Genomic DNA, 14,224 nt, shown 5'->3' with positions numbered 1-14,224 from the left:
CTGTGTTGATCACTCAAGGTCAGGTGTATTAGTCTGCGTTTATGGAACAATTGCAGATTCCTTAGAATCAGCAGTTATAAGTTATAATTTTCAAAAAGTACTAGATTGGACTTTAATTAAATTAATTGACTTCAATTGTAGTTCTTCCATTGTTAATCTGAAATTTATGTATTGTAACTAATTTGAGACATACGAATAATTCTTTTACGACTATCCCAAGCGCACCTCCTCATGAATGCTCGTTTTTAATTTGTAATGAAAGTAAACTGATAAGATTTTCAAAAACTTGCTGCAAGTAGTCAAGTTACATGAACAAAAGGGCAAATCCGGTGCATTAATCCAATTCATAGTAGAAATAATCCGAAACTAAGGGTAATTAAATACATTAATTCCTCGGGATTCAATTTTGTGTATAGAAAAAAGCGATACTTCACTTATATGAAACTTCCCTGTTTCTTAGCCATGTTGTAGGCATGTTTTGACGAGCTTTGGTCACAGGTTTGGATGTCGGCATATGCTAGTCTATGCCATCGCATTTTCGAGCGAGAGAGACTAAAAATGAGGCATTTCTTCTTAAAATTTCTCATGATCCATGTTTGGCGAGCGTATTGTGTGGTGGTTGTGTACACAAGCTCGAACTTTTTGTAACCATCTGAACTTATCCAGTTTGATTTTTCATTCGTCGGGCGAAGCAATAAAAGAGAAACAATATTGCCGAGTCAACAGCAGCGCTGAACGCAACGATAGATGACAGCGGAGGCTCTGCTGATCTCAAACTCTCATGCTGATGAAAACCCCTGCTGTTCGCCTCGTAAAAATGCAATGTAATTTGTCATTGAATCTTTTCTAAAATTTCGCTCATTATTTCATGAATTCCCAGCAGAAAAATTTTTCGCTAGTAAAAGAAATTTACTTAACATGGACACTATCAATTGGACTGGCGCGATTAAAAAAATCAGAAATCAGAATTCTGATTTTTGATCAGAAGATTCTGATTTTAGAAATTTGTGATTTTATCAGAAGAATTCTAAAAAAGAGGAGAGTTCTGATTTTATCAGAATTCTCTCTAACTAGTTGAAGCTTCAGAAGTTGCTTGAATCGACGCAATCAGAATTCTACCTCACTACGTAGTTAACTGGCCAAAACTAATTAAATCTACACTATCAGAAATCTACTTTAACTCGCTCAACGGTAGAAACTGATCAAATCTGCTATATCAGAAATCCATCACTGGCTAGTTGAAGCAGCCGCAGCTGCTGTCACGCCGCAAGCACATTGCATGGCTTCGCTTGCACCTTGCAGCAGCAAGTCCTCGCTGCCAGTTTGCGGCGCTATCATATGTATAAGCATCACTGAAAAATAAAACCCCGGAATGGAAAGTAAACAGAGCAAATTGAAACCAAACATTTGTTATGGGGCTTTCAGGGGGAGAGAAAAAGCTCGTACTTCGAGATAAAACACGTTATAGATACAAGAGCCCCTCGCAGATTAATTCTCAGGGGCGTACAGCAATACAGACATAAAGTGTAGCGCGGGGCTCTTGATACGAAGGAAATCATATGCGAATAATTGACGGTTGGCTGATCCACGACCTTTGAGCGGCTGAAGAATTTAGAAAACACATGATGAATTTGTAATCAATATTTGCTTAAATCGTTTAGTTCTCAAACAATCGCATTTCTTATTTATTTAACAAACAATAATCATGAAAAGTGGTGCGTGTGATAAAAGTATGCTTTGGAAATTAAATTCAAGAATGAACATTTATTGAGCAAGATTTCTCATGATATTCAAAACTATATATTTTTGTTTTGTTAAAAAGGTGAATCAATCACAGGTTTAATTCGCATTGAAAATAATTTTTATAAAAAACTTGCAGCGTTGTGTGAAGTTGATTGTAATTGGATTTGGTTTCATCACCTCCAGCCATGTTGTACAGGGTGACACAAAAAAAACAGAGCTCATAAAAAGTTGAATAATTTCCACAATACTCAAGTAATCCTGTTATTTGTTTCAGATTCATTAAGAAGACGGATTGATCTAAGAGTCTACCACGTGTGAGCTTCGAGATGCCTTGGACTACAGAGCAAAAGACATTTGCAGTTGAGACATATTTTTGAGCGGCTGTAGAACAAAGAGTTTTTGTGGTATAGAATTGAGATTTTGCAGATGTTGGCTACATAGGTTGTACATAATTCCATAGAATTTTTGTTTCAAACTGAATAAAATTTCAGGAGTTATAAGACTTTTAGTGAGCTCTGTTTTTTTTGTGTCACCCTGTACTTATCTACTCGTACGATTTGCAGCGAAATTTGCGTGTGAAGGCTTGAAATACAACTATGAATAACCAGCCTTTTATTTTTCCCGAAACATGTAATTTTAGGTGAACGCTTAAAGTACAACTATGAATAACCAGTCATATAATTCCCCCGAATCATGCAAATTTAATTGAACGATCAAAGAACAACTATAAATAATCCGTCATTTCATTCACCCTAATCCTGATATGATTACCAAACACATGCACGGTTCTAAGCCAATATAATTAATCTCAGTATAGGTATAGGATAATCCTGCATGAATGACGGTCGTTCTAATGATCACTTATCCTAGTAGGACTTAGTAACGACACGCGCTGCTATATAAATACTCGGCATGCTCATCCTCCTGGGGCCATACTTTCATAACTCGCTAAGTGAACGTAAGTACTTACGCTCTATTTTTCTTGTCTACGATTGGTTCATTTTGCTTGAAAGGCCGTCAATGATTGGCTGATGAACTTACGATCTCATAACTTCTTTTGAAAGTATGGGCTCTGACTTGGATCACTAGGTTGACAATCATTGTTCTGCTCTTTGGACTTTCATGTGAAGCTCTCATCTCGAGCCCCATAAGTTGCTAAGCCCGATCGATTTCTTATATGATAAATGAAGCCAATTTCCTGTTGCCAGCCGCCAGATCGTTACCTCGCTCTGTGCGTCGCGTCCCCTCATACTAAGTGATCATCTCTCAGAACCTGACCGTCCTCACGCTCTTTCTTCTTGGTCAAAAATTGATCAAAAATTTCAAGTTCTCGACTTGGAATAGACGTTTTTTAATAGACGCAATAGAATAGACGCAAAAACATTTTTTTTCGATTTCATCGACGGTCAAATTTTTTTGTCATAGAGCTTCATTCTAATGTTTGCAACCGTCAGTCTTTTCAAAGTATTCACACAAAACACAAATTTCACATTCACATTGTAAACACAAATAATTTAATAAATTAAATCATAAATAATAATAAAAAATATCCCACAAATGTGGGCCGGAATCATATATATACGGTATACTTTTTTTACCAAACTGAGAATTAATCTTGCCTTCTCTCGTCTTGCCTAACATCTTCACAGCACCCTTATACAAACGATTTCAGTTCATTTCATGACACAGAATTTATTTGCAATAATTATTGATAGAACTGGACCATCTGATTTTTAAAGTTTCAACACGAGAATCGAAGGATCTTCGACAGATTCATCACATGTATACAAGTAGTAGGAACGAACAGCACCCAACATGCAGATCTGTAAAACGTTCGATTGTGTCGACATAAGAAAAACGTGATCACTTCCTTGTTTTTCCGTTTTCAGTTTCAATGAAATCAATTCTGGGAGAAAATAATTCCTGATTTAGACATCAAACAAGGAACTCATAAAAGCATACGAGTATTCTGCCCAAATTGGTTGATTTCACAAAATTCGAGTCCGAACATCGAAATTAACGGAGAGCTGAGTAAACAAAAATTCTTAAAATAAATTTGACAATAATTCCTTACGCATTTGCTAATAATTAACTAGTATTGATGCAGTAATAATTAAAATTAGGAATAGGCACATGAAGTTAATTACAAATTTGAGGGCCAAAAAAATAATCCTAAAAACGGGATAGTTAGATTAACATTGTTTGGGAATTATGCGTTTCAGCATTATTTTTCGTTAATATTAGAATCATCTTATATGATAACCGAAGCAAAGTGTCTTCGTGCAACAAGCCATTGAGATCTCTCAGGGTCCCAGAAATTCAATTCCCACACGCACAGACAAGCATCTTCCCACAGAGACTCGCAGCAGTTGAAAGAAACTGGAAACGCGTTCGTGGGGATTTGACGGTAGTGCACCACGCGAGGGCATTATACTCGAATATGAGGGGAAGGCGAGTCCTACAGGACACTCTTTATCCCAGCGGAGCGAACAGGGAAAGCATTTTCGAGAGGAATGATTTTGCTCGGAAATCACGAACACGACCAGAATTCTGGCGAGCTGCATGAGGTTACGGGTCACGCGAAGACTCTATTGATGGAGGCCGCAGCGTTGATTAGATTCGTTACAATCGCTGACGAGACGACCTTTAGAGGAGAGCCGAAGCAAGGGGTTTCGCTTCCAAAGCGTAATGGCCTCGCTGAGTTGTAAGGGTAAACGAGCGGCATCGAAGCTCGAGAAGTGAGTTCTGTACGAACATCCTGCCACAAATCCGAGCTATTTAATGCTGAAATATGAGACCGAATACATAGGGATTTGAAAAGAAACCCGAATCCCCAACTGTAATTACGAGAATTATTGGATGTAATTTTGCAATATTACGCGCGCAATTTAGAACTAGGGTGAGCTGTCATTGTGTTCTCATTCTCGGTACAAATACATTCTACATTCAACATTTTCCGATATTTAATTTCTCCTTTTTTAATTAAATTTCCGCAGTGTACACTTGAATCGTTCATGCTATCTTGAACTGTAAAGGACTTAAAAACTTTTTGGTAAAGGACTTTAAAAACGAACATGAACCATCTCGACAAATTGCGTCTGGTATTCACTGTTATTCATTTCTAACTGAACAATGTAGGAATATAATCGAAAATAATGTGTCCCAGCTTTTACCCATACGAAAGATTCTCACTCATAAGAGACTGTATTGCCAACGTATAATACACAAAATATGCATAATAATTATATTATTTACGTCGATAAGTTAAAAGTAATGGGAGCATCACTCCCTGTCGTGTGCAAGAAAATTATTTTTCTGGCCCCAGAATGAAATGTTCCATTAGGTGAGCATATCAGCGGCTTTTATTCAAAGAATTCATGGATTATTGAGAGATGATGCAGTGTAACTTACCGTAAGTAAGTACTCGTTATCCCGCTGACCAATTCAATTCATAAAGAAAAATCGTAGTGTGGAACACGTTCGGTAAATGTTCCAAATTTTCAGTAATTTTCCAAAATTTGAAATTTTCATAATACTGCGTCTTTCCACAGAAGAAATAAGTATTATGTGTTCGGGGACCAATTCTATTTTACTGATAACCGTAAATCACGTCGAGTTTGCCGCCTTTAGATTAGACCTACACTAGTTTAGTTGTAGCATATTAAGTTCTGAAGTGAATAAGCAATTGCTTTGGCTCAATAAAGTCTTCGCTTTTAGTTCACAAATAAATGACGAAGGGAAGTTTTTGCAGGACAATAATCGACACAAGGCAATGAGAACCATGCACCCTTGCCTTATTTTCAGACATCCATGTGAGCGTAGCCAGGATCAAAGCGACTCATATGAAATTTCTTTCTTCCGTTCCAGTGCCTCTCTAAATTATAACGCTCAAATTTTGCCGTATAACTTCATTGCAACGAGTGGCGTTCAAATAAAATTGAGGAGAGGAGAACGTTTTGGCGCTCGTTTCCAGTGAGTCGCTAATGTTAAACACAGCCTAATTTGACATTTTTGTCGGCAGTTTAGCACGGAGAATGACGGTAATAATCAATTTAATCAACAACATTTTACAGCGGCAGCATAAATGATGTATAAATTTTTTTTGCCCATCTCATTAATGAGATCACAAAACTATTTTGTAGAAGTAGAATGTAATTATTACAGCACTTTATTTTTACAGATTGTGATCAACAACAAACAAAAATGAAATGATGAAACAATAATAATGAGTTCCTTCTACATCAGTCAAGAACAACATAAAAAATGCAATGATTATATCGCAGTAATTATTTATTATTTATCAAAAGCAAAAATGCTTTATTCGGGCATTACTTCTACTTTATTCATTACTTATATTAGATAGAACCTTTATTCGGAAAGATGAACCGAGAAAGATGGGTAAAAAAATGTTAAATGATCACTCAATGACACTATATTAATATAAAATACGTGGTTCAAATTCATTCAAGTATTTCAAGTAAAAACCTTAAAAACATAAAACCAGATTAAATCAAATTCCATTGCTACAATGAATTGTAGCAATTCGTAGCTCATTACGATATAAAAAAGTTGAATGTTCTATCAATATAACATACTTTGAATAGAACAAGCTAATATTTTATTCAAATTATCCTAAATGATTGTTCGTCTTGAAACGAATTTAGGTAATGTGCAATTGAAAATCCAATACATCTAAGAATGAAGCTCATCCAATTGTAAACAGGTTACTTATATAAACTAAACGAATGCAAAATAATTAAACATATACAATATTAATGATTTAAACAGACCTTAAAAGCATTATTTTGACCTTGATTCCGTCCCCCAATACGTGGTATCATAAAATGAACAGGAACATTACCAGCAAAATTTTTGAAGCAACAACGCGTACAAGCCTAGGCGTTGCAATCATTGCTCACCACCACATCAAAGGCGGAACCTAACGGTTAGAATCGACAAAAATGTTCCTCTATAATTTCGGTGTCTGATTTTGTCGGGGCTTTTGATTGCAAATGATTACGTATTCATAGGTTAGGACAGCGGAGCCCTGAGGGCGAGGGAGCGCGAGTGACAGAAGGAGTCCTGTGCGTATTCGCACCCGAATTTGCGCTCACGAATTTTGAGTAGATTTCCTCGAGAACCGAGGACATTTACAAGGCAAATGTGCTGTACACAATCCACTCGACGCTGGGTCACGCACCGAATCTCAGCGATCAAACTGCAGCAAATAAATCACAGAGATCCCGTGACTGCTCATGTTTAAATTTACGTTAAGAGTACGCCGAAATTACATCGCGAAATTATGCTGAATAATTTCCGGAGGAATTTTGCAATGTTTGAATGAAAGAAATTTGCGTCAATGTGGTTTTCATTCATCAAATTTTTGTCTTTGTTTCCAATTTGATTTTCAGTTCCCGGACTTACATGCAATTAAGGACGAGCTTAGAAAATATTCTTTACACACCATCACCTTAATTTACAGTATTTTGTTGGCTCTGAGCGCTAGTTACGCTTCACTGAGCTACTCAGAACAGAAGTTATTTTTGACAATGAAAGAAGCAAAAAAATGGAATGTTATTTTGGAATGATAGTCACCATACCAGCTCTTTCAAGTTAATCATTAGAATGAAGAACAGCTACACGATCAGCAATATTGTGAGCTGTTATTGACCTTACCTGTGCTTTTAAATTAATCTTTACAATGACAAGAACTAACACGAGTAACACATTTGTAGAGAGTAAATCATTACCTGTCCTTTTAAATTAATCTTTACAATAAAAATTACTAACACGAGCAACACAATTGTAGAGAGTAAATCATTACCTGTCCTTTTGAATTAATCTTTACAATAAAAAAACACGAGCAACACAATTGTAGAAAAAAAATTGTATAATTGTAGGAAAAACAATTGTAGAGAGTAAATACTCTTACCTGCTCTTCCTTCACTGTCTGCAGGCTTGACCTGAATAGGACGGTTCATCTGCAAAGAAAAAAAAAATTTAGATTTTACTGTTGTTCACGGAAAATATACAAGCTCCAAGTACTTTTAGTGAAATTCAAGAACCTAAAAAAGCAAGCAATGAATTATTGTTGAAATCCATAGAATTGTGTTACGCAAAGATTTCTCAGGAGTCAGTAATCGAGTTAATTAGAATTTGGACAAAATTATAAATGTACATGAGGGTCGTTACAAACGAAAAATCATTTCAAATAGAAAGAGTAGCTATGTAAAATAGGAAGTAAACTCGAGAGAGCAGCACCGAAGTGGCAGCTTGCAACCCTTTTCCTCGTTGCTTTCGAGTTCCGGAACGTTTCCGCATCCCATTTCCGCCTTTTCCGCTGATCTGCGTATTTTTGTGGCTCTCATCAAGGTTTTCTTTACCAACAGAAGCTCAGGGAGCTTTGCATTTTGTGGGCTCGAAAACTCCCTGGCTTGAAAAATAGAAGTAAATGCATTGAAAAATATCCCCAAGCTCTTTAAAATATTGCATGCATGTACGTAAGTCTAGCCTCTGAACGCGCACCCGGTGGTATATTATACGTGGATTTTTTTTCTTTGCCGAAGTTAGGTCGAAAAATCACACTCTCGTGATACCATCGGGCTGACTCGGCCAACAGCGTTGAAATGAACATTTCGCTTTTTTCAGGCTCTATATTCATGAGCCCTAACATGCAGTCATTATTGAAGTTGCTACTATATATTTTTGCGCCACAATGCTACTATATATTTTTCCAAGCATATAAAAGCACTGTTCACATCACTGAGACTATAAATATTGTATTAGCGCATTTCAAATCTTGTTATAATCAGCTTATCGGACAAAATACAACGTACGATCAGTTAACTGGAGTAGGATTTTCCATAGTTTGTGTGAACGACATTCAATTCAGCTTTAATGCATTCAATAAAGTGATATTTTTCATATTTCACTCAAATGGAATGTAAAATAATTAATAAATAATGTGATAACATAGAATCAAATTCAAATGTCGAAGCAAATGTGCAAATATTCGAGGCTAATTTTGAGCTAATTTCGAATTTTTTAAAATTACCTAATTTAGAGGTACAAATACGCTTCGAAAGTACCTAACTCTTTCGAAGGGATCCACAAAAAGGCCCTTGCAAAGCTGTAAAAATTCGTTCAGTTGAAAACACCGCCCGTATTTTGGATACAGTAGCATGATAAGACTTGACAGCCTCACTGCAAGAGATCCGGGAAACTCCTAACTTCGTTATCATGTGCAACAAAGGAGAGCCGCCCAATCTAAGGGATACAACATCCAGAAAAATTGGTTGGGCAGGGTCCATACTCAGTATTCATTGAGTAGACATGGACATTGTCCATGGCATGTAAACTGAATTGCCGGTTCAATAAATGAATAGCAAGAATTCATTCACCGGATGAATGTCACTAAGCGAGCAGCGGCGTCGCATACAAACAGTCGTGATGAATGACAAGTAGCGACCAACGCAGGCATGGGCGGTGATTATGGCACATTGCGGTGTTGGTAGTCAAACAACGACGAATTCCACGTAATGACGACTTTCGCACAACGGTGAATTTAGTGAATCGTTAAAACCAAACGAAACTCTTCACTAAGTCAACCGGATAAGATAAAACGGGCAGTGACACATTCAACATTTGCGTCGACTACATCTAACTTGCCTTCAACAATTCAACGTTTGCGTTCGTACATCTAATTATATTCCTGTAGCCTTATGATAAATTTGGCACATGGTGATTAGATCAGTAATCTGTAGAAAACATTGCTTTATATTTAATGGGGAAAAATACATAATACCGTAAACAAAAGAAAACTGCATTTTCTTTGCTGAGTTATGCAAAAAAGTAAGACGAGTCTTGCGTGAAATTATAAGCTGATATAATTAGTTTAAAAATTGCATAAAAATTTTTCTCATGGAGAATCTTCGTTCACGCATTATGATCATTTCATTAAATGAATCGTTACCAGAATGAAAATACATTCTTTGCTCGTAATAATCAGCGAAAGTTTCATAAATTATTTCTAGAATATTGCTTATTAGGAACGTAATTTTAGCATCGCCTTATTTAACCCCGAATTCAGGGATTGTACAGTAATAGACATTGTGCATTATGAAAAATAAAAATGAAATAATTGGAGGACGATTGCAGTAATGATTACCTGTTGCAGTGTTATTTGTGAGTAACTTGAGTGACGTTGGATCAACCATAAAACTCATTCCCTGCTATTTGGCTATGGTGAGTAATGGCCATATGTTGAAAGTGGTCATAAATTCACCTACCTTCATATCAAATGATGAAATTTCAAATCAGTTGACAAAAACGCAACTGAAATCAGCAGCGCGCAAATGCATCGCACGAGAGAAAACGCCCGCAATTTTGCACGAGCGGATGATCAAAGCGGGCGCAGCGTCTCTCATCAGTTGCTCCATAATTATCACAACTCGTCTTCTCATCACATGAGCAAACTGATGAATTATGAGGAGGACGGAAGAGGATCGTTTGTCTATTCATGAGACACAAAAGTATACGAGAGCGACATATTCGACGGATAAATAAGCGCAGCTGCGAGCATACGCGGGAGTGTCCCAGACCCGAGTATTAATCCGCAGGATTAGTGAAGGATTACACCGAGGAATTAGAGAGGATTTAATGCTACACTGAGCGCTCCGAGGGTCAAGTTCCGCTGGACGAGCTCAGTCGGACCTTTCATTTGAATGCATATTAAAAGTATATTTGTGGTCACGCGAAACTGCGTGGGAAAAATGCATGACATTCGTCACGAGTACATTTAAGTTTGTTATAAAAATTCTGGTAAAGATATATTAAAATCATGAAGTATTTCAGAATGAATCAAAGCCAAAGGTTTTGTACTTATCTAGTGATAGTCAAAACTAACGGGTTTAGTTAGCGGGAGACTACGCTTTTTAATACTGATAAATGAGTTTTACACTAGAAATTATAGTATGTGCCGTTGAATGACCAGTGAGGAACTGCACTTGATAGCAATAAACGGTAATGATAACTATTTGAATCAATCCTTAATTCGAAGGGTGATTAAACATTTTGGCCTGGAGTGATTTACATGTTTTTCAATGTCAGATGTGTTCCTTCGAATATTTAGGTATGAAATGTTCTAATGGTAAAACTATCCTCTCTGTTCAACTTACGCAACTCATACCTACTAATAAACACAGAAAAGCTGTGAAAGCTCAATCGTTTTCATGAAAACTGTCGGTGCCGACTAAGTGAGACTATATTTCATACAACCTTTAATTCAGTATAGTCATATGTTTTATATATATTTTGGAAATGTCGAGAAAATACTGTCGAATTGTTATTTTATATAAAAAAATATTGCCATACATAATAATTCTTAGAACGAAAATTTAAAATTTCAAGTATGAAAAATGCAACTAGTTAGTCGAATGAAAATGATATACTCGTAGACGATTTTTTGATTTCATTATTTTCGATTATTGCGGGAATAAATACGTAGAAACACTTGATACTAAGTGGAAATTTCCAATCAAATAGCAGTGACAAAAACTTCGAGTACAAATCATTACACAAATTTTCCTGACAATGGATTGAATGAGAAATTGAGACTATGAAAAAATGAAAGTTTTTCTATCTCAATTTCAATCATATTATTTTTCAGTTGCAATCTCCGGTTCCGGGCAGCGGCGCTGCGACACTCAGAGAAACGAGTGAAATTCTATCCGAATAGCAATGCACTTTTAATTTTTCCCTTTGTGTCTATTATTCTGAAGCAGCTACTCTCAATAAATGACTTATCAGTGCTGCAGGTAGAATGAATGTCACTAAAAGGACAGCATGACTCATTTATTGGTGTGAGTGAAGAATCACGCACCAGATTGCGCGTAGCCGTTCAGTCGTGAGGGACACGCGACGGCGTAGGAATATTGCCGCGCACCTCCCGACGCTTGTGAGGGAGAGAATCCCCCCCTCTCCCCTTGAGGAATAGCGTTCAGTTATTGCTATGGAGTAACTCGATACCGTGAGGTATAACAGTGAATTGTAATTATAGTTCTGTCAGTGTCGTTGGGTAATTTGATATACCGTGAGGTATAACAGTGAATTGTAATTATAGTTCTGTTATTGCTATAGAGTAATTCGATACCGAGAGGTATAACAGTGGATTGTAACTATAGTTCTGTTATTGCTATGGAGTAATTCGATACCGTGAGGTAAAGCAGTGAGTTGTAATTATAGTTCTGTCAGTGTCATTGGGTAATTTGATAATGTGAGGAATAGTAGCGAGGAGTAATTATTAAAATGCCATCGCTATATGGGGTTATTTCATAACGTGAAGTTTAACAACGAAAGATAACTTTAGTTACATCATTGCCACTGTAATTACTCCATGCTGTGAAGTATAGAAATGAATGCTGATAGTCATTCTGTCACTGCAACTTGGATAATTCCAGTACTATCAGGTAGAGCAAAGAATTGTAATTATAGTTCTGTCTCCACTTCTGGAGTAATTTCATCTGTAGTGTATAGCAATCAACCGTTTTATTCTCCGCAGCCTTTCAGAGGAGGCGATGATGAGATTTTCACGCAATTTTAAGAAGAATTCAAACTTTATGCATGGGCCTATTTCGAAATTTGGCTTATCTGTTCAGATATAGGCTTTTGCATTTAGAAAATAAGATGTGGTGGCAGTTACAAAGGAAATACGTGTTAAGCAATCGTAACAGATTTTGGTCAACATCAGTTGAAAAGTATGAACAAAAACATCGGTAGTATTTTCATAACAAGAAGAGTCTCTGCCCCATCATAAGAAAAGTTTTCAGCAGCATCATCATAGCATTAAGTTGAAAGCAGAATATCTCAGAGGACCCAGCACCGCAAGCTAACTTATTCTCGGACAACTAAATGTAGAGGAAGGTTGCAACGCTAGCTCTATACAGCCACAACTTCAGCCGCCGCATGTGTCTAACACACAATCTCCGTGAGAGATGCAGCAGTTTAATTGCATGCATCATTATATTGCTGTCAGTGGATCCCCGACGACTTTGTAGGATAGACAACACGCTTAGGTAAGTTCAGAGCAAGTTTGTGTTTGTCTAAGACGTGAAGTTGCTTTAGGGATGAGGAAGGCTCTTGTTCCTCAGGCCAAACGTGGACACAATCTAGCCAACATAAACACTCGCGGGCACAAATACAGTTCATAGTCGACAAAAACGACTTCGATGACTAGGACTAAAAGCTAGAAGTTGGCTTCAAACTCGGGGCAATTAATGCAGTTGGTTTGCTCTGATGCAATGAAAGAAGACCGAACTTCAAACGCGGGCTACACGACGAATTAAATTCAAAAGTTACATCTGGCTGACGACCGCAAGTTTTAATAGTGAATGAACATTCAAAATTTACTTGTTAGCGAAGTCGCCAAAATTTAAAGGGCAATTTATTTGGACATCCGCAATTAATTAATTACTACACTCATTATATGTGAATAAAGTTATGAATGAAGTCGGGGATAGTTGCGTATGATTGATATGTTACAAAAACATATTTTTCTGTAGCATGACTAAAGAATAAAGAAATACTCTCACTTATATTGAAAAACATAATTCCGCTTTTAATAACAATAGAAACTGAGATGATTATCCATGTTGAAATTTTTACGTAAAGAATTTTTTTAATCTACTTCAGATCCAAATTCATTAACAAATTAAAATAACAGTGGCAGACAGCTAATGCTTATAAACTTGCCACAATTTGGCATTTCCTCCTCCTCAGTAGTTGTCAATTGAGAAGCCACAATACGGCACACGAGACAATACGAAGCCCAAATATTCTTAGCCGACTTTTTTAAGGAGCGTTAAAGTACAACATAGAAGTTAAATAAATAGTGTTAAACACGTTGTAACGCTCATATAACAGAAATTCTATACCAAACATAAGGAAATCTCGATAGACGTTTCAAAGCTACGTTATAACAATGCGATACGACAGACACCATACCTCCAAGTGACGTAACAAAAGCTACGTTACAGCAATGCGATACGACAGACCCAATACCTCCAAGTGACGTAACAAAAGCTACGTTACAGCAATGCGATATACTATATATACCTCACCCGCGTACGGCAGTACGTCAGGCACTATACTTCAATGTAACGTAACAAAAGCTACATTACATTAATGCGGTACAACAGACAACACTATATATACCTCACCCGCGAACGGCAAGAGATGAAGAGCCAGAGATGTCATCGTTGGAGATGTTCTGCTGTTGAACGGCGGATGAACTCGCCTGTCGTTCGACGACGTGTTAGTACAGGACTGGCATGAGCAAGCATGGCAAATGAGTGACCTGACTCAGCTTTCTAGTTCTACGAAAAACTTTCTAGTTCGGAAACAACTGATGTCCACAAACGGAAATGGTTCTAAGGAAAATTGGGATAAATTGTTTAGATTTCAATGTACGATGAACTAGTTTTAT

The 14,224-nt window shown here is 36.9% G+C and overlaps 1 protein-coding gene across 1 annotated transcript in view; it reads right to left on the bottom strand.

The window, feature by feature from the left end:
* LOC108680096 (CUGBP Elav-like family member 4) overlaps positions 1-14,224 on the bottom strand; it is a 432,488-nt gene that overhangs the window by 182,739 nt on the left and 235,525 nt on the right. The window contains exon 2 of the mRNA XM_047880045.1: positions 7,676-7,724. Coding sequence (XP_047736001.1) covers positions 7,676-7,724 — 49 coding nt within the window. The remainder of the gene's footprint in view (positions 1-7,675; positions 7,725-14,224) is intronic.

Source organism: Hyalella azteca, unplaced genomic scaffold (genome assembly GCF_000764305.2).
Source record: "Hyalella azteca isolate HAZT.00-mixed unplaced genomic scaffold, Hazt_2.0.2 contig4507, whole genome shotgun sequence".
NCBI lineage: Eukaryota > Metazoa > Arthropoda > Malacostraca > Amphipoda > Hyalellidae > Hyalella > Hyalella azteca.
This window is presented reverse-complemented; position numbering and strand designations above follow the sequence as displayed.